Source organism: Cottoperca gobio, chromosome 5, assembly GCF_900634415.1.
Source record: "Cottoperca gobio chromosome 5, fCotGob3.1, whole genome shotgun sequence".
NCBI classification, from domain to species: domain Eukaryota; kingdom Metazoa; phylum Chordata; class Actinopteri; order Perciformes; family Bovichtidae; genus Cottoperca; species Cottoperca gobio.
In genome coordinates this window covers 10,475,450-10,494,909 of record NC_041359.1, presented here as the reverse complement: position 1 = coordinate 10,494,909, position 19,460 = coordinate 10,475,450, and the positions used below count along the sequence as shown (strand labels likewise).

The 19,460-nt window shown below is 41.7% G+C and overlaps 2 protein-coding genes across 2 annotated transcripts; both read left to right on the top strand.

Annotated features, from left to right (window-relative positions):
• The first annotated feature begins 17 nt into the window (after positions 1-17).
• Positions 18-13,476, top strand: LOC115008460 (limbin-like). The gene is given in 24 exon segments (XM_029432073.1): positions 18-849; positions 1,167-1,242; positions 1,548-1,729; positions 2,190-2,246; positions 2,393-2,579; positions 2,711-2,811; positions 2,914-2,979; positions 3,079-3,213; positions 3,486-3,625; positions 4,011-4,335; positions 4,473-4,694; positions 4,696-4,713; positions 4,928-5,103; positions 5,591-5,750; positions 5,850-6,026; positions 6,151-6,461; positions 6,763-6,937; positions 8,293-8,436; positions 9,056-9,283; positions 9,422-9,645; positions 9,747-9,834; positions 9,929-10,104; positions 12,161-12,262; positions 12,512-13,476. Coding segments are annotated over 24 exon segments (4,119 nt in total). The 5' UTR covers positions 18-621; the 3' UTR covers positions 12,933-13,476.
• Positions 13,477-13,544: 68 nt separating this feature from the next.
• LOC115008473 (cytokine-like protein 1) lies at positions 13,545-16,054 on the top strand. The gene is made up of 4 exons (XM_029432088.1): positions 13,545-13,996; positions 14,109-14,153; positions 15,024-15,170; positions 15,270-16,054. The coding sequence occupies exons 1-4, from the start codon at positions 13,850-13,852 to the stop codon at positions 15,369-15,371; spliced, it is 441 nt and encodes a 146-aa protein (XP_029287948.1). The 5' UTR covers positions 13,545-13,849; the 3' UTR covers positions 15,372-16,054.
• The last annotated feature ends 3,406 nt before the right edge of the window (positions 16,055-19,460 follow it).

Here is a 19,460-nt window from a genome sequence, read left to right as displayed (position 1 = left end):
GTACGGAGATTTAAGAGAAGGACCGAGCTGCGTCAAGACAGGAAAGCTAGATATAATGTGGCCGGAAAAGAGAGGAATTAGCCTTCAATACTAAAGCACAATATTGATTTTTGGTATAACATTTGAAAACGGCCCTCCCCTTAATAGCATTGACACACATAGATGTGGATGATATAAATAAACACGATCTATTCTTATAGTTTCTTTGTATATGTATTTATTTTTATTTTAAGTATCCACAGTTACAATCATACCACAGGCCTATGTTGTTTTATTTTGAAAGCCGTAACCGGAAACACATGTATGTACTTTGTTGTTAACGTTCCTTGAGGAGTTGCCCGTTCTTCCAAAGTTTTATAAATGTTTTTCGAAGTTGTGCAGCAAAAGCTATTATGGACCTTGTGTTCGTTTATAACTATTTGAAACGGCGTCGAGATTTTCTCCTGAAGTATTAGCACACAAGTGAGATGTTCCTGTTCGTCAGAGACGCTGCTACAATTGACGTTTCTCAAGAATAAGCGGTGGAAATGTTTTCATCGCGGATTTTAACAGTGACAACATCCAGAAATGCAGCTAGCTAGCTAGCGGCTCTCCTCGGGAGAGTGGCACACCAACTTACGAATGCTTCAAGTACACTTTACAGCGAAGAGGATCACGACATGGGCATTTATCTTGAACATCCAAGTGTTGTGTGTGTGTCCGCCTCCTTCGTCCCGTTGGTGTCGCGATGTAACCCGGCGTGCTGGTGTTTTGGAGAGTGGTACTGGACATTATAACGGCAGCGTTACATCTCAGGATGCATCATGGCACACATCACTACTACCTCCTCCTTTCTCGGACAAAGAGGAGGTGAGTGAAAACCAAATAGTATTCAAGTTTATACATTTTCTATCCACTCTTTCTTTTGATGAAGATTTTGCCTCGTTGTCACCACCTGTAGAAATGTTGTTCCTACAGCTACACATGATCACACCGTCGTGTTTTGAGTTGTATCCTGACAATGACAGATTTATTTTAATGTTTGTCATTATGTAATCAGGCCTATAACACATATTGCTTTAGCTTTGAGAGGTGCCCTTAAGTTATGCATGTCAATAGACTGTCATTAATATGTTAATCAACATGTAACATATTAAATCTACTGAACGCCCCTTTTCCATTGTCAGAGCCTCTGCTGTATCCATGTGATGCAACATGACCCCGGTGGGAAATCAGCAGAGCAGACATTGCTTAGGATGGATGGTTTGTTCTTTTCTCGCAATGCTATACATCAACAATAGAGTCATAACACAACTAATTGCTGTGCAAACACCAGCTGAACAGTTTGTCATATACATCTATGCTAGGTAAATAGTGTCTGTAAAGTTAGAATTCCAAAATACATTTAGGTCTCAAACATATGACTATTATACAAAAAATCTTTAATACACTGCTAAATTTAAAAACCTTTAGCGTGTATGCATATACTATATAAGTATACATTTTTTTTGTAGTCAATTTTAGCTTTTGTAACTGGCTGTTCAAACATCCCATGTTTAACCTGACAGGTACAATGGAAATCAATGGGCGCATGGTGTTGTCTGCAGAGGCCCCACTGTCTTCCTCAGCTCCGGCTGGTCCGTGGGGACACTCTCTTTACACGCCACTTACCTACATGTCAAACATCTTGCACCTCCGGAACCGCAGGAGCACACTCACCAGATACAACCCGAGCCTCACTCTGCCTCAGGTGTGTTTCTAAGATGTTGTTTGTTCCCTTCAGTCGTTGTATACAGTTACTGACTTTTATGGAGTATTTAGATGTACTAGGCATTTGGCAATGCAGCTTTTCATGTATGTGGTAATTCAGGAGATTGTTTAATTAAGTTTATTGTAAAAACTTGTATGTGTAGTGTTTTAATACTTTTGCAATTGTCAATCAGCCATCTCTTCCCCACTGTCTTCCACAACATCTTTTCGATTGTGTTTTTAGTTCTATAGTTTAGACTTTTCTCATGTATTCCTGTTGTGTACTGGCTGTTTGAAAAATAAGAATTTATTAAATACTGCATACATATACATACCAAACAAATTGTCATATTATTACATCCCAGTCCCACACTTATTTATAACATTACTTTACATGATTCAAAAAAACAATTGTCATGTTGGAAGAAACTAATCATATAGTGTGTTGAATGTTTCTGCAGATTCAGAGTGTGGCACCTCCGTCCGCATATGGGGTCAAATTTCACAAGTGTGCACAGGTACATCAACACAATTGTTTGAATACAGTTTTATCTATATGAGTTCAAACATCTGTTGCTGGACTAATTGTAAACTGCGCATGAGCATGTTGAAGACTGCTGAAGGGATTCATACTCTTCCTGCTGCTCAATCATGTGGTCCCCAGGTGAAGCTGGACTCAGACCCTCCTCAGCTGACTTTCTTCCTGCTGATTCACAACATGGGCCCAGTGGGTGGCACCAACCTGTCTCAGGTGGCGATCCGGGACTCCATTTCAGGAATAGTACCCTTAAAATCTGAAGGCAGGGTGGTGGAAAGAGGCTACCAGACGTTTGCCATTGATTCACTGTCCGGTATGTCTGAGAGTCCAAATGTTTTAAAAGATGATTCTGCCAAACACGTCCGGTTTGAACTTTAAAATGTGAAATACTTTTACATTTCTGCATCCACAATAAATAACATAATATTGATTTTATTTCTTTAGCTGGATCCCAAGTGGTTGTCAACTACACCGCTCGCATAAGGAGTCATAAGAGTGAAGTCCTGGACCTTCCAGCTTTTCTCACCTTCTCTAACGCCTCACAGGTTTTGTTTTTCTTCTGCCACGTTTCTGTTCTAACTGCTATTAATTTCACCATGTGAGGATTCGCAGTATTATAAGAACACGTTCTCTCTTCTTACCCACAGAATGATGTCAGTATGTTTGGGCCATTAACAGCTAATCTAACCCTGAGGGTGAATTCCACCGACAGGGTTCGTTCTACACAGCAGCGGCTTCCAGCATCGCATGTTTTGTTCTTGTACTGTTTTCGAGTGGATGAGAAGTCTGTTGTTTCTGCCCACCACTTTTAGATTTATCCTAACCATGCGGTCCATTCAGCTGGATTTGTTGCTGGGTTCTTTGTCACACTGGTGCTGCTGTCTCTGGGGTTCCTGGCCATGAACCTGATCGGCCTCAGAACCAGACTGAACCTTCTTCAGCAAAGGGTATCTCAAGTTCAAATGTTTCTTTTCTAGTTAAGCATACTGACAAACTTATATTGAAATCTAATACAATTGTTAATTACATATGGTATATATGTGTGTTTTTTTAATGTTATAAAAGTTTCAACACTATTTCTTTTCTGTTAACAAACTACGTTTTGTCATTTTAAAAGTGATTTTCTCAAATGAATGTCAGTGTAAGTTGCTCGTTGTTTTACCTTTTAAGATTTACTGCACTTATATGTTATTAAACGGTGTATTTATTCTTGCTTCAGAGAAACAGACGTGATTCAGACCCAGAGTATGCAGCCTGCAACATGAGTGAGACCGTAAAAGATGAGGCCGCATTTGAAGACAAGATGGTGGACACCATGGTGCTGGAGGATCCCCAGAACATGTACCAGGCTTTGGAGAAGTGAGTAGACGAGTCAAGCGGGAATTAAATATCTCTTTATAAGGCTTGATATCCTTTTAATGGAACAAAAAGGATCAAAATTACTGCCAAGTGGAAGAAATTGCCAATTAAGACGCTCAGTGCTTGTGGGAAAAATGAAATGTAATTCAATATAATCAATTTATGTATGTGAGTCATAAGAAAAACTAAGTGTAAGATCAGTAATCATTTTGAAATATAATTCCCTCACAGAATATGGTTTGTTCTAAATTAAAGCTTCTATTGTCATAAATGTCTCACATTATTATCAGATCCACCAGGAACAATCAATGTTATCTGCTTTTAATAATGCCTCACTAAGAACCCTCAGCGTTTACCTGCTTTCTCTGCATTTTATCCCTAAAAGCCTTGAAATGTCCACGCTGCTGCATGCCACCAATAACCTGGAGGCCACCAGGATTCAGATCTACAAGGATGTGATGTCGTCCCTGCTGGGTGACCTGCGTTCCCGGGGCCAGGCCAGCGCCCAGGCCCAGCAGAGGCTCCTCAGTGTGCTCCACGGACAGATGCTGGGCATGGAGGGTCGGCTGAAGGAGGAGCGAGGGGCCCGCATGGCTGCTCTGGCTGGCCGGTGTAACCTGGAGACTCGGGAAGAAATGGAAGCAGAGCACCGCAGAGAGGCTGCTGAGAAGGCCCAGGCTGAGCTGCTGTGTCAACATGCAGACCAACGGGTAATAAAAAGTTGTTTGTTAGGGAAGTCACGTTCATGTCGTCCCCCCCCCACCTTTTTTATCCTAGAGATTTCTGTTTAGTTTATTACTTTCAATACTTTAACTAAACTTTAAACCTCACTTCGTAATGTTACCAGGAGCTCCTCCACTGCAGTGTCCTCCTGGAGAAACTGCACAAGCTGAGCCAGAGTCAGCTCCAGCGCATCCTGTTGGTCCGACATGAAGAAGCGTCAGGGAAGGTCCAGAGGCAGATCATCGAGTGGCGCCGGGTGGAGCTGCACAAGATTTTCTCTGAAGAACTGGAGGAGGCCACCAGGATGGGCGAGCTGGAGAAGAGCACTGCCAAGAGTCTTCAGCACTGATTACTTTGCCTGTCAAGTGAGCAACCTAAATTGCCCATTTGAATGATATAGTTATGCAGGTTTAATTTGAGCTTTAGACATGCAAAATGAACAACTGCAAACACTTTGCCAACAAATCCTGTAAAACAGCATTCGTCATTTATAGATTTGCTTTGTTCTTTTAATTTGTCTTTTCAGAAATTTAATAAAAAATACGTTATGAAGCATGTCCTTCCTTCTTCTCTGTCCAGGATCAGCTAGATGAAGTGCTGGACGTGGTCCTTGCCAACCAGCGATATGTCCTCGCTGAACGCCACGCACAGAGGAAGTTCTTGGTGCACAGCCTTCACAGCCTCAACAGCCTGATTTCTGACAGCTTCTCCAGCACCTCCAGCAATCTGGACAGCTGGCTCACTCACATCAGGAGGTTGGTGCCTGTTGTAGTTAACAGTGATGGCATCATGTGATGATCACATCTAGTTGCTCTATTACACTACACTATACATTTTGACCAATTAAGCTTCTATTGCAGTATGAATGTCATTTTTTAGAATTTAATCTGATGTGCTTTTATTTTGTGATGTAAAATATATAATAGAAAATATAGATCTGCAAAAAAATTACTTTCCAAAATGAAAGTGAACACACTTGCGTAACAAAATATTTTACATTACATTTTACATAGTGTAGATTGTATCAGCCTTTGTTACCAGTTCATTATATTCATACAATATAAGTTAGCTGGACTACAGTTTTTTGTTCTTCTTTAACATCATTTTTTGCCGTATTGCCTTTATTGATAGTATAAAAGATAGACGGGAAATGGGGAGAGGGGGGGTTGACATGCAGCAAAGGTCAGCAGGTCGAATTCGCCACTGGAGTTTTAACCCGGCCTTTCATCATCTCTCCACCAGAGGGAGCTTCGTGTCTGCAGAGCAGATGGACCAGCTACAGGAGAAGGCCCAGACAGAGCTGGTGATGGTGAGGCAGAGACTGGATGAGGCACTGAGCCAGGAGAGGAGAGCCATGCGCTGTGGACTGATTAAGAAGAGGCGGGAGCTCATCTCTGACATGGTGAAGAGATCATGCGTATTTAGGATTTTATTCTATACAACGGCATCATATATATCCAACTAATATACCATCTTTAATCCTGCTTCCTGCTCTCTCCAGCTGCGGGTCCACAAACAGAGACAGAAGGATCTGTCGGGTCTGTCCAAAGGTCTTGAGGGCAGGATAGATGTAGCTCAGCACCTGCACTGTTGGCGGAACTTACTGACAGCTCACAGTCTGGAGCTAGCAGAGCTCATCAACAACCTGGATGAGGAGGCTGCTGCTGATATCCGCAAGGTGCCACTCTAACAGTACTCAGGCACATTCATGAGTTTAGCTCTTTCAAAAGATAAAAACCCACACACGAACACCCCGCTGAGCTTGAGTTACTCCTTGTTTTGATCCTCTACCTGTTCTGTAGGTGACCATGCGTGTGATCCAGGGTGCCGTAACAGAAGTTAAAGCCATCCAGCCTTCTGCAACCCAGGCCTTGCTCACACTCTTGCCTCCAGGGGCGCAGCGCTCCCTGCTGCAGGTGGAACTAGAGGCAGTACCAGGACAAGCACAGGGCCAAGGAGCGAGCGCTCTTCTGCAGGGCCAGGAGAGGTTGCACCAGGAAGGCAAGGCAGCCTTACGCACCCTCAGCTGCACCAGGGAGGCTCTGCGGAATGCCATGGAGAGAGAGCTGCAGGAGCAGAGGGAGCTAAGGGCGCACTGCAGAGCTTTCTTCAGGTCAGTGATATAATAAAACTGGTCATTTCATTTCAAGGGATTCAAAAGAAGGTGTGTGTGTGTGTGTGTCTATTGGCAGTGGGTTTTCTGGGAGAAGTAGATAGAGAATAAAGACACAAATGAGCACTAATATGAGACTGTTTTTACACACGTCGAGGACATCAGATCGTGGTATTCTCCACAGCAAAAGGTAATAGACACCAGTCTGTAATAATAGGACCGTCCTGGATTAATGTCACTCCTCTCTCAACACAGCCATGTAAAGTCTCACGGTCCTCCTCCTTTTCTTCTTCTGTCCCAGTTGTTTGTGTTCGTCCCAGCTGACTCTGTCTGAAGATGACCGGCTCCGGATGAAACTAGAGTTTCAGAAGTGTCTGTCCGTGATGGACCGCTGCCTGGTGCTGCCCCACGCCGTCTCCAGAACCAAACTGCACACCGCTCTGGCAGCTTGGAGAAAGGAGAGCGAGCAACAGATTGTGAGACCTCAAATCATCCTCATAATCTATCTGACACAGTGTCATAACTTTACCAAGAGGAATTAAATAACCTTCTCCAGGACCACAGGGGTACCGCGGACCCCCAAATCCAAAGCCTCATAAAGTTTAGACTAGTCCTGGTTGAAATACTAAATGGCTTCCTTCCCTTGAACATCGTAATCAACATTCAAGGTGAAGGTATTTTACCAGGCACGCAGGTACCTGCTTTGCATGTATCAGCGATAAAGATGACACGATAAGGTAAATAATTTGCTATTTAGTGAGGCCATGGTCTTTTATTGTGCTAATTTTAGGGGAAGGGGAATCAAATAAAAGAAATTGAGTTTGAATGTTTATTGCTTTAAAAATGATTAGAATAATAAATCAATACAAGTTATTTCTTTATAAATCCTTCTTGAACAACAGGTAGAGTGATTTCCGGTTGCCACATTCATATTTAACTTGCAGCCACAGGTGTTCCCTAATAGTTGTTTTGCATTTTACAACAGATAACCTGGTACCAGTCGGCTTACAATAAACTCAACACACAAGTCTTAATTTATCATTTCCTCGGCAGCACATCCTGTGTGTGTGTGTGTGTGTGTGTGTGTGTGTGTGTGTGTGTGTGTGTGTGTGTGTGTGTGTGTGTGTGTGTGTGTGTGTGTGTGTGTGTGTGTGTGTGTGTGTGTGTGTGTGTTGACTACTACTAAGATTGTTGGTCCTTGTGCAAGACATGAGCCAAACCAAATTGTAAAATAATGTACGTTATAGTTTTTGTAGTTTTCTGAACATATTAGAATTATAGGGAGTATTAGTTCAAAGCAGTAAGAGACAGTGATCTGAACCACACATCACTGTCTCAGTGTATTATGAGCGTAAACCAACATGTTGATGGGAACAAGCAATCCCTTATTTTCAATATCCACAGACATTATGTATGTTCGTAGTATAGTTACGTATCAGAGCTCATATGGCGATTTTAAATGTTTATGTGACTCTTATAATTCTTCCTTCTCTTGGGAAGGAAGTCTCTTTGCCCAATTATTTTTCTAACTAAGCTTTTCTGTTTTAAGTTTCCTGAATGATCCGATTCTAAAGCCAACATGTCTTAAACTGCAACAGGATATAATAGTGCGTTTAATGTTTTCAAATGAGTAAGGAGAATGGAGAATGGTGACCGGCAGTACAAACCACATGGCCATCAGCCTCAATTGTGTGGCCGCTGGATGGGTGCACATTGTGATTCAGAAATAATAAAGGGCTCCACAGAGTGGTTTCATTTCTAATCACATAATAGCGAGCTTGGAGTCATTTCCAATTCCCAACCAACTTAAGGATATTGTGGTTTTTTGCAGACGAATATGCAATCCAAGGGGAAAACCAGCGAGGGCAGACAGAACACAGACACATCTGACCTGCTGCTCTTCCAGAAAAGGCTTGAGGATGGGATCCAACTGTTTGAGAAGGAGAAGGAGACGGAGAGCGGCGTCATGAACAAGGTGAAGCTGTAAAGTTATCTTTTACTATTTGTCATTTTTAAGTTCAGAAAGTTGCTGAAAGGCACGAAGGGTATAGGGGGTGCATTAAAGCTCAGGGAGGCCGTTTATTTTGGGTGTCATTGGCCATATTAAGATTGTGATATATAGCAGCAATTCTATGAGAATCACCGTCCTGTTTTATTTGCAAACTTGCAGGCCTTAAACCCCTCAAGGTGACCTACTGAGATTCGAGGCTCTAGCTAGCTACAATATCGGCAAAACGTTTTGTAGATGTAGAGAAAATGTTGCTTAGAGTTTAGTCTTCTGTAGCCGTGAGCCAACCAGCCTTTAGCTATGGTTAGTATAAGGCTAAACTACTAGCAACACTTTTGACTTTCTTTGATAAGTCTGAAGTTATCTAAGTTCCACCGTTGAATCAGCTTTTCACCATCTCCATTTGTAGAACAGTAAATAGGAACGCCCTCTCTCTGTGATGACCTGAGTAAAGACCATCCAGCAGCTGAAGCTTCACTTCTTTAAGTGAATGACTATCTGTGTTAAAGGTCAATGTCTAGCCTACACACACGGTGGGTTGAGTTCATACAAGATGACTGAAATACGTCCATCCTAATTTTGGCAGGTGATGGAGGAGATGCGTAGGGAGAGAGAGGATGATCTGCGCTCTCAGGGCGACAGCCTGGCGATGCAGATGGCCACCATCCACTACCAGAAGGCTGAGAGGAGGACCAAAGTCTTGGAAACCTCCAGAGCAATGCTCACTCTGCACAGCCTGCTCATTCAGCAGCTCAGAGAGAGAAAGAGCCTGGAGAGACAAGACATGGCCCAGAGTATACAGAACCACTGCTTGGTAGGGAAACAATAAGGTTCAAACTAATGTGCACTTCTCAGAATATTCTCATGTGCATGCTCATGTTTCCTCTGAGATGATCACTTTCTCATTAAACTGTAAGACTTTATTTAGAGTGTGATTCGACTCTTGCCACAGGGCCTAGAGGAAGCGGAACAACAGCTTCAGAACGAGAGGACAGAGCTGCAGATATCTCGGGCCAGAGTCGAGTCAAATCCGACTCAGAGAGAGGACTCTGACGAGGGAGAGGGAGAGAGTGAGGAGGAGAGACTGTTTCAGCTGCAGCGGGATTGCAGGATGACGTTCATCCTCCAGGGGGCGCTCTACAAGAGCGATCAGGTCATCACACATCTGGCTGAGAGGTGAGCTGTCATGTCAGTGTTATCTCAGGAGTAATGAAGAATTTTGTGGATTGAAACAGGCCATTAAGTTTTACAGTCTTGAAACTCTCTGGTGTTTTCAGATTGCAGGAAATGACTGGCAACAACCAAAGCATGGAAGATTTAAAAGAGCAAATGGAGCTCAGGAGACTTTATGCAAACTGTGACCAGGTCTGAATTAATTCATTTATTTATGAAGACTTGTTTTCCAGGAGGGGAGCACTGTAATCCAGGTGGCTCTGTGCCCTGCTCTTCTTCATCCCAGGATCTGGAGTTTGCATCTCGGCTGGTGAAGCAGAGTCACGTGTCTGCTGAGGTTCTCCTGGAGGCCCTGCGTCTCCTCCTCCCCACCTTGCCTGAAAGCGAACTCGTCTCCATCACTGACGCCCTCTGCCCCAAACAGCACCCTGGTTCCCCATCTGCCGAGCAGGAACACTCAGGGTAAGAAGCTTCAGGATCTGTCTCCTGGCAAACATTCTCGTCGATGTCCGGAGTTTTGCACATCTAATTTACATTATGTAGGGTCACAGTAGGGGAATGTGTTCGACTCATGAGAGGTGGTAATTATTATCTCTGCCGTGCGTAAGCCTGTGGGGGCATCATGTATTCGGTCGTGTGTGTGCGTGTGTGCTCCGTCTGTCTGTTCGCAGCTAACCTCACATACTACTCTTTGATAAATATATTTTATTGATTCATTGACTGACTCCTCTTAACAGGCCAGCCTTACCTTGTCTGTTGCAGGCCACATTTTGACCTTTGTCGTGGCTCAAAAACCTGACATCCATGGAAAGGTTTGGTCTCATTTCGTAACGCAGCATTCGCACATTAATTCCATTCCCGAAACAGTTGCGATCCACTAAAGTGATGCACAATACGAGATGACTAAATCCCATTTTGTGTCATCTTCACCGGCATCTTGACTGTGAAGGGTTTGGTTACAAACTCATGTGCATAAGCCAACAACAGCTTTCGTCATGCTCTAGTTTCTCAGTCCATGTTTTCCTTTCCCCCCTTCTTATAGGAAGAAATGAGTAAAACAAATTGAATATAGTGAAAAACCTTTTTGCCCCAAGAACACGGCCCGAGTCTGAGCCATTCAAGTTCTGTGGTTTTAGAAAATAGAGTGAAGTCACTGATTAAATAAAAGCAGCGTTTAAACACAGCTGGCTGGAACAAACTCATCTCCAACCATTGTCTCAAATTGAAATACTGCTTTGAATACGGTTCAACTATGATCCCTTTCTCTGACCCGAGATGAAGAGATACATAATTATACTTTAATATAACTCTCTTCCTGATGCACTGGGACACTCATGTCTGGCCCCCGCTGAGTTTGGATTGCTTTGCTCATGAATAATGTCTCATGCATGAGGGTCGGAGCGGTCTGGCCAAAGGACAAGAGGATGAAAATGCAAGACATGTGTTTTCCTTTTCCTTTTCTGCTCTTTTGTTTCTGCTTTCTGTTTACAGGAAAGAGTTTACCCATTCTTTACAACAGTTTTAAACTGTACTGATGTCAGTTTCTGGGTGTCAACCTTTTTAGAAAAGCGCACATCCAAGGGGAAGCCCCGAAAATGGCGGACACAGTGGCGAGAAAAGGCAAACACAGTGAGGCGATACGCCAAGCGGACAAAGCTCGTTTTAAACACTAGATCGCATCTGGGGTTGGCTTTCACCTGCTGGCGAGCACCGTCACCCTCGTTGAGCCGGGCAGGAGGAATGTTGTGTTTGCTTAAATCGTATTCATTCATTGGGCCTTTTAACGGACTCTACTTCTGTTTCTGAATACCACCAATAAGATATGACATACCTGTCTTGCTATGATGGGCAACAGTAAAACAACCTTGTAGTACTAGTTTCCACATAAAAGTAATGAATCAAGTTTTAGTTCTCTCATAAAAGCTTTGGTGCACTGCTGTTCTTTGCCGTCCTGCTCCTACGGTCCTTCCTCGTTCAGTGTGTTACGTCCCACATTGATCCTTTACTGTACGCTCTCTAAAGTCTGAAGGTAAGTGTTGTCAAGAGGTTTATCTGTAACCTGAAAGTGACATCTGTTAGCCCGACTGACACAAATGTACTTGTATGTTTTGCTTTTAGAAACATTGTTTACAGATACTTTGTTTTTAAAGTTACAATAATTTCACATCAACCATCCAAAGCACACGATGACTCTGTACATGCAACATGATTTTAAAGCAACCTGACATATGAATTCTCCTAAAGAACAATAGCCTTGTGTGATGTTGGAATTATCTGTACTTCTTAAATACTTAGAAAGGCTTAACATGATGTACCCTACTAAGAAAGAGATTACATATTTAATCTTTTACTTTAATAGAAAAGATCACAAAGCTCTCTCCCTAAACCAATGAACAGTGATCACAGTGTATCAGATTGCCGGGCTTCCCTGAACAGTTTTTAATCAAAGCCGATCCTTGTCTGCAGAGATCGTATCGCAGATAGAGGCTTCATAATATATTGATGACTTTTTGACCAGGTGTGCCGGGGGGGTGAACAGACTTCTTCCTGTCAAACTGAGAGAAGACGAAGTGCATAAAAATATGCCAAATATGCCGAGCTGCACTGTGCAAAGAGAGAGGTGAGTTCAACAAGTTTCTGTGTTGAGCCACTAACTGCTGTATAAAGACTTTGTTTTACGACATCATCAAGACCAATTTGTAGTTCAGTGCGCACCCACATCATAAAAAAAAAGAAATCCTTTATTGATGTGTAATATGCCTTTTGGTCAGTTACATGGCTGGGCTGCGGTGACCACATGCATGAGGTAAGCACTTCAACTCTCCCAATCCCACTCACAACAGCTCCTTTGTCCTCCAAATCCTCACAGACTCCAGGAAAAGAGGCAGAGTTTGATGGAAAAACTGCTCCCCAGGTCCCGACTCCTGGTGCCAAGAGATGTTGCACCACTGCTGGTTGAAGAGAAAGGAAAGGAGGACAGTATTACTGAAGCACAGCGGCCTATTTACAAATCAACCGTGACTGAAAACACGGTTACACAGCCGCTAAATAACACTGCGAAAGAAAGGCTTGTGGACACAGTGAACGAAACGGTACGCAGCACAGCGGAGGAACACATGATGCCAGCCTCTGCCGGCACCGCACTGGGCGTCCCGGCTCCCGGGGAGAGGTTGTTTGTGTTCCGGGTTCCACCTGAATCATGTGGCAGCGTGGGTGCTCCTAAAAGTAAAAGGAAAAAGAACTTTCTCAATCTGAAAAAAGGCTCAGTCGCTCCAACAAACCTACCTTGAGACTGCCGAACAGTGTCCATCACATGTTCTTTTTCTTTATGAAGATGTTACTTTATTATAATACATAATACTAAAATCCAAAATAAACCAATAGTTTTGCTGTGAAGCTAAACATTTGCTTTCAAGGAGGTTTTGTTCTCAGTTCGGTTTGTCTGTCTGTCAGCAGTATTACGGAAAGATTACTCCCGATACCCGGTGGAAGTGTGTAGCAGGGGCCAAGGAAGAACCCATTACATACGGGAGCAGATCGGCCTTGGTGGAGATCTGCGCTCTCCCGAGTGCCTTCCTCGTTCTCAATGGTCTCTTGAATGGACATCTTTTGAATGGTGGGACAAGTCCACTGAAGTACAGATCCAGATGTACTGAACATGTTACACTTACACAAATGTGTGTTTAGGGAACAGATCAAACCTCGCAGTAGTATTGGTGTGTGAAGTATTATTATTCGTGAACATTGTGTAGGTACATGTATCCGAATTCAAAGTTATTTCATGTACAACTGTTTTAAATGCATTTTGTAAAATAAACATTTTTATGAACCTTATGACAACAAATCCAACCTTGAATTTCACTTTTCTTGTTTTGACTTGTTAGGTGGTTGATAATTAATATCCGGATTTGAGGAATTCACGAGCCACAAAGTGATGTGAGGAAGAGTTGTGAAATGTTTGGCTGTGTTCTCAGCAGGAGAAGCTAAATCATCCCTGGTATTTGGAGCGTGCGTGAACACAGCATACCCCCCCAAATGTTTTCCTCAGCCTCGCTGCGCTCCCACGTCATCCTCCATCGATTTTTTTTCCCCCCCCTCCACCACCACTCCATCCTTAAAACTGCTGCAAGTCCTCCTCTTTACTATGTGAAAGCTCGCTGACCGTCACAGCAGTTTACAGCAGCCCTGAGCAGCAGTGTTATCCGACATGAGGCTGGGACTCTCCACTCTCGTGTGCTTCTTCAGCTTTGTGTGGCTGTCGGAGTGCGCGCCACCGACCTGCTACTCCAGAGCGCTCGGCCTGAGCAAAGAAGTGATGACTCTGCTGGACAGAATACACACGTACCATCGCACGGTAAGCGCGTTGTCTTTGTCCATTGCATTGTCACATGATTCTGCAGACGAGCCGTGCAGACTGGTGGGACTCCCTGTTGTGTATTCTAACGATCATGTTTGTTGGGTTGCAGAAAACGTGTGCTGAGGTTCTTCCCACGATCTTCCTGGATGTGCATGTAAGTTTAAAACAATGGAGGTGCTGAAAGGGGTTCCCAGGAAATTGAGATTATTAGCACTACCTTTCACCAACTGATATCCAGAGCTAAGGGAGTTAATTTAATACACAATCTGATAACTGATAAGAGCTGTAGCTTTCTCTCCATGTCTCACAGCATGCACAGGAAGCTAACTCAAAGCAACGTAGATCTACAGCGATTAGTCGACTAATTGAAAAATAATCGACAACTATTTTGATAATTTATTTAGTCATAGTAACTTTTCCATGCAAAAATGACAAATAAATGCTGCTTTCAGCCTCTCACATATGGAGATGTCCCTAGTTTCTCTGTTTTCTATCATATTAAAGTGAATATTTTGGGGTTTTAGACATTTGAAGACATCGCCTTACACTTTGAGAAACTGAACAGGACATTTTTCTCTATTTTCTGACATTTTATAGACTCAACAATTAATCAATTAATTTAGAAAACAATATGTTGATTAATCAATAATGAAAATAATCTGACACTGTTGTACAATTATCACTGCCATGTGCAATATTCACTTTTACAACTTTTATTCAACGACTGTGTGCTTATACTACTGTTGCTCTATGTTATTCTGTTTAATTATTGTGTACTCGCTACTTTACTTTCTTGTTCTTTCGCTGTAACAAGGTACATTTCCCAGTCGTGGGACTAATAAAGGATTTCTGATTCTGAAAATGTTATCTGGTATGGATCCATGGCCTGTTTGTATTGTTTAAGGGTTTATGAGACTAAAAGTGTAAATACTGTCGTGCAAAGAGGAAATCTCTGATAAGGGAATGAGGATAATTCACCATTTGTTAATATCTTAAGATATTTAAAAGAGTTTTATCTTTGTAGAACTCGTGCGTCACAACCAAGCTCCGAGACTTTCTCTACGTGGTGCTGAACCATCCTAACCAGTACTGCAGAGAGCGTCCCAGAATGCTGCTGCTGAAACGTAAAGTCCAGAACCTGCACAACATCGTCACCAGAATCTGTTATCGGGTAAGAGCCTCTAAGACGCCCCTACAGTGTTTTTGACCTTAACATTCTTTGTTTTTCAGGCTTGAGTTTCTAGACCTCATGTTTTCGCTTTGTTGGCAGGACTTGGTGTTTTTCACAGATGACTGTGAGGCTATTGACACTGGACACATTCGCCCTCACTATGCAGAGGACAGGCTCCAGCTACTGCAAGAGGAGAGATGAGCGGACGACAGACCGTCATCGTTCTGTTACATTCAGAAAAACACATCAGCAATATGTAGAATGGTAACACATGTACAATACACACCACGGCCTGCACTGTATTAGAGGCGTCATAAACGATATACACAGTGCTGTTTCATGTCGTTACCTATTTGGCTCTTAGCTGCACACTCATGTTAGTGGACATGTGGGGCTACATTCCACATTCCAGCCAGGAGTGCACGACTTTCCACAGGAAATTTGCTGAATGCCAACCATGCCGATGAAAACCTTGAAATAATAAACCAATAAGAGATGCTTTTGAGCCGGGGCTTTACCGCTGCTTACTTACCAGGGCTGATCAAAGGTTCATGTGTCATTAAGAGAAATATGTTGTGTTGCCATAACCCTTGGTCTGACTAACATGTCTTAAAGGAGCATTATACAGCATTTTGCAACATTTTGAACATGGTGGTTGGAAATGTTACATAAGAAATGGATGTCCTAAGCAAAGCTTTCCCACACTTAGAAACAAATATAGAAACTTTTTTTAACTTTTTGTTTTATACCAAATAAGTTAGGACAGTGCTCAAAGTGAAGGAAATGTATATCTTCACATGTCTATACATGTTAGAAATGTGTCTTTATTTACACTAAATGACAATCTTTGTTTCTCATTATGTAATAAAACGTCTCTTTATGTATCAGCTTTTACTTGTTACATTCTCTAAAGTAATTTCCAAAATGTCTGCGACAAAACTGGCCCGTGTCCAGTCGGAGTCAGCATGATGTCCTTTTCTTCATTTTCTTTTTACATAAGCTTCTTTTTACGCCGTCAATTACTGAAGCATTTTATTTTTATTGCGACAATATGCAGTTGTGTCACCACTGGACTAAGTAGCACTTCAATTAATCATTGTTCAAGTCACAGCACAAAAGCATTTTCCCTCTGCAAAGAAAAAATAAACAGCTTGTTATGTTTTGAAAATGTGATTGATGAAGTGTAAGTGAAGGCTTGTGGTTTTCACACAAACCGCAGTCCCCACTCACAAATAATGGCGTAGTTGCCATTATATTGACAACAGTGTTTGGAACAAGTCTGCGCTCTGGTTTAATGTATGTCCTCTACTGCCCTCTGCTGGTCATACTGGCATGCAGCAAAGGCTGTTGCTCTGTGCATTTTATACAGATGTTCAACGTTGTCTATGATTTTGGGGCCATTTAGACCTTAAATATGTAACAAAACTTGCTCTTCTCCATCACAAGCTGAGTCGTTTTTACCTGATATGAGCTGCAGTCAAAGGGCCCTCTCAATAATCCATCCTTTCCATTAAGCCCCTGGTTTCTGCTCATGTCAGCGCAGTGGTTTTATAATTGCAGAGCCTTGAATTGTATTGTGATCGGTAATCGATCCCAGTGAACATTCAGCCAGTTTTTGTTTTTGTCAAACGAGGCCAAACAAAGCTCAGCGTTGTTGACTTCTTTCATACCCTTGTTGGTCCGTTGAAAGACTCCAGCAGGACTTTGCTGCCGAACAGCAATATATTATAGGCTATATGTAAGAAATAATCAAATTCACAACGTCCGTGTTTGTGATTGATTTGTCGTTAAAATGTTATTTTCTGACAACATACATGGATTATTGATATGATTGATTGTCTGCACAAACAAGCATTTACCCTCATTAATCCCAGTCTGCATATTTGTATACAGAGAGCCACGGTTTCTGTTGCTGCTGTGCTGCTTGCACCTGGTTGTTTACATATTCTGCATCATAGAAATATCTTCAACTGGGAATAAGGAAGCGTTACATTTGTCCTGTGTATATGGCTGTATTGATGGCAGAGATCGCTGTTGTGCAGGTGTTAGTCCTGGAGCCTGCTACATTAACGTGATGAAGTCATCTTAGTCAGATTCACGCGCCTTATGCAGGCTGCAGGGAAGCTGAACAACTTGTGCGTCGTCTTGAGGGTTGTTGAGGTAGCAGCTATGCAGAGGCTGCGTATTCCTGGATCAAGCCCATCAGGCTCTGAGACTATGAGACTATGTTCAAGGTTTTTCCTCAGAGGGTGTTTGACAGTGCCTTGATCTGTCACAAGGTGGTGCTGGTTATTGTAGTTTTATATTGATCAGATGAGGACGGGTTTCCATCATGTTATGCTGCTGAGCATACAGTACAGCAGACTGTATATAAAGGTGCTACTGACAGGTGGCTATTAAAAGCTCTCTCTCTTTATTCTCACTGACATTTATTAACAATTTCGAGGTTTTTAATTCTAGATTTGAAAACATATTTAATGAATGTCAATGTCAAGACAGAATAAAATCTGCAGCCCTAATGTTGAAAAGGTCCAAACTATCTCCTGCTCTGATGAGAACTAACTAACTGTTTCAGTAAGAGGTCAAAACAAAATAAGTTTATATAATAATATATTTATAATATTATTTTTCATAATCGAGGACACATGGACCTACAAAGATTTTCAAGCTTGTTATAATGCTGAATTTGAAAGAACAAACCTTGAGGTTTAGCACTTAAAATGTCTAAAAGCACAATATTGTATTGTTCTAATATAGCTATAAACACTGGCACTAAAAACACTCACAGCTCCACCAATCTTACAACACATACTAATCATTTCATAATCATTTAACAGTCAACAGTTTAATTTGATCCCATGTTGCAATAAGCATGTTTTTTTCTTGTGTGCCAGGAATCAAGTTGTTGCACTTCTGAACCATCAGGTCTGAACCTAATAAACTAACCCTACAAAAACAGAAATGCCAGTGAGCTCAGCAGCATGCGTCTTGTTAAGAAATCAGCCCACAGTGGGGTTCTAAAGCATCATCATCATCAGACAAAACGAGAACAGAACATTGAAACCGCAGGCGGTCAGGTAAGTTAACAATGTAATGTTCTGTGACACTGCACCAAAAATGCAAAATGCTGCATAATAAAAATAACAACAACAACTTAGCCGAAGGGTGACAGCAATCATTCTCTGCTTTGTTGAAATAAATTGCCTTGTAAAGGACAGATCAGAAACCTATTTACATTAAAGCATCGCTGATGCAGTTTTGTTTATTGGGGTTTCCAGGCAATTTTCCATCACATTTAACACTTTTATTGCATCTTAAAATAAATGTTGCCTCATTAGTCCACATAAGAGAATGTTTTCACTCTTTAATTTCTAATAGATGATTTGGCACACTGTTGTAATTACGCTGCTTAGTAAATTTGGTTAGTGTTCAAAACTCTCACATATCAGACCTAAGCTTCCCCTCCTGTCCACCAGGCCTACCTTATAACGCTCAACTGTGCCATTGATTTGCACATTGAAGTTAATGATGAAGTGTCACCGGAGGACCTCTGATATCAGAGGGAGGAGGATGAAGCACCAAACTAAGAACAACTATTGTGATCAATCATTGGGAGATTACTATATGGGTATATCAAGTGGTTAATAGTGTAAGTGGATGAGAAACCTTCAGTGCAAGTAGCCCAGGACACCACTGCCCTCTAGTGGACACTGCAGGCCTTACACGCACAACATGAGGTTTATAACTCTTCAGTGATGAGTCAGTTTACACTATAGGCTCTGCTTGTAGGCAGCAGTGGTATCGCCATTGCGGAATAACTAATGCAGATCTACAGATCAAGTTAGTAGTGATAACGGGTATGCGCACTGTGTATTACTTCACATATTGTTAAGATATTCATCCGCTCTAAGACATGTGGGCTGTTTAGACATCCAGGGGATGAAAAGTCCCAACTGAATATTTATATTATTATATTATATTATATTTATATATTTCCTTTATTCCTATATTGACTTTTACTGTATGACGTTCATGGTAAGCTTTTTGCATTCACCCCTTTAAAAATAATAATAATAATAATAATAATAATAATAATAATAATAATAATAATAATAATAATAATAATGATAATAATGATAATATATATATATATATATATATATATATATATATATATATATATATATATATATATATATATATATATATATATATATATAAATATGTCATTGCTCTAATATTTCTGTAAATTCCCCATAAAAACATCTGGTTTTCTGCAGGAGAGTGACT

Bases quoted from the DNA above. Each gene is read 5' to 3' on its own strand.
- LOC115008473 (XM_029432088.1), top strand. From the start codon at position 13,850: ATGAGGCTGGGACTCTCCACTCTCGTGTGCTTCTTCAGCTTTGTGTGG. The intron at 13,997-14,108 runs GTAAGCGCGTTG...GTTGGGTTGCAG, and splicing joins TACACACGTACCATCGCACG to AAAACGTGTGCTGAGGTTCT. The intron at 15,171-15,269 runs GTAAGAGCCTCT...CTTTGTTGGCAG, and splicing joins TCACCAGAATCTGTTATCGG to GACTTGGTGTTTTTCACAGA.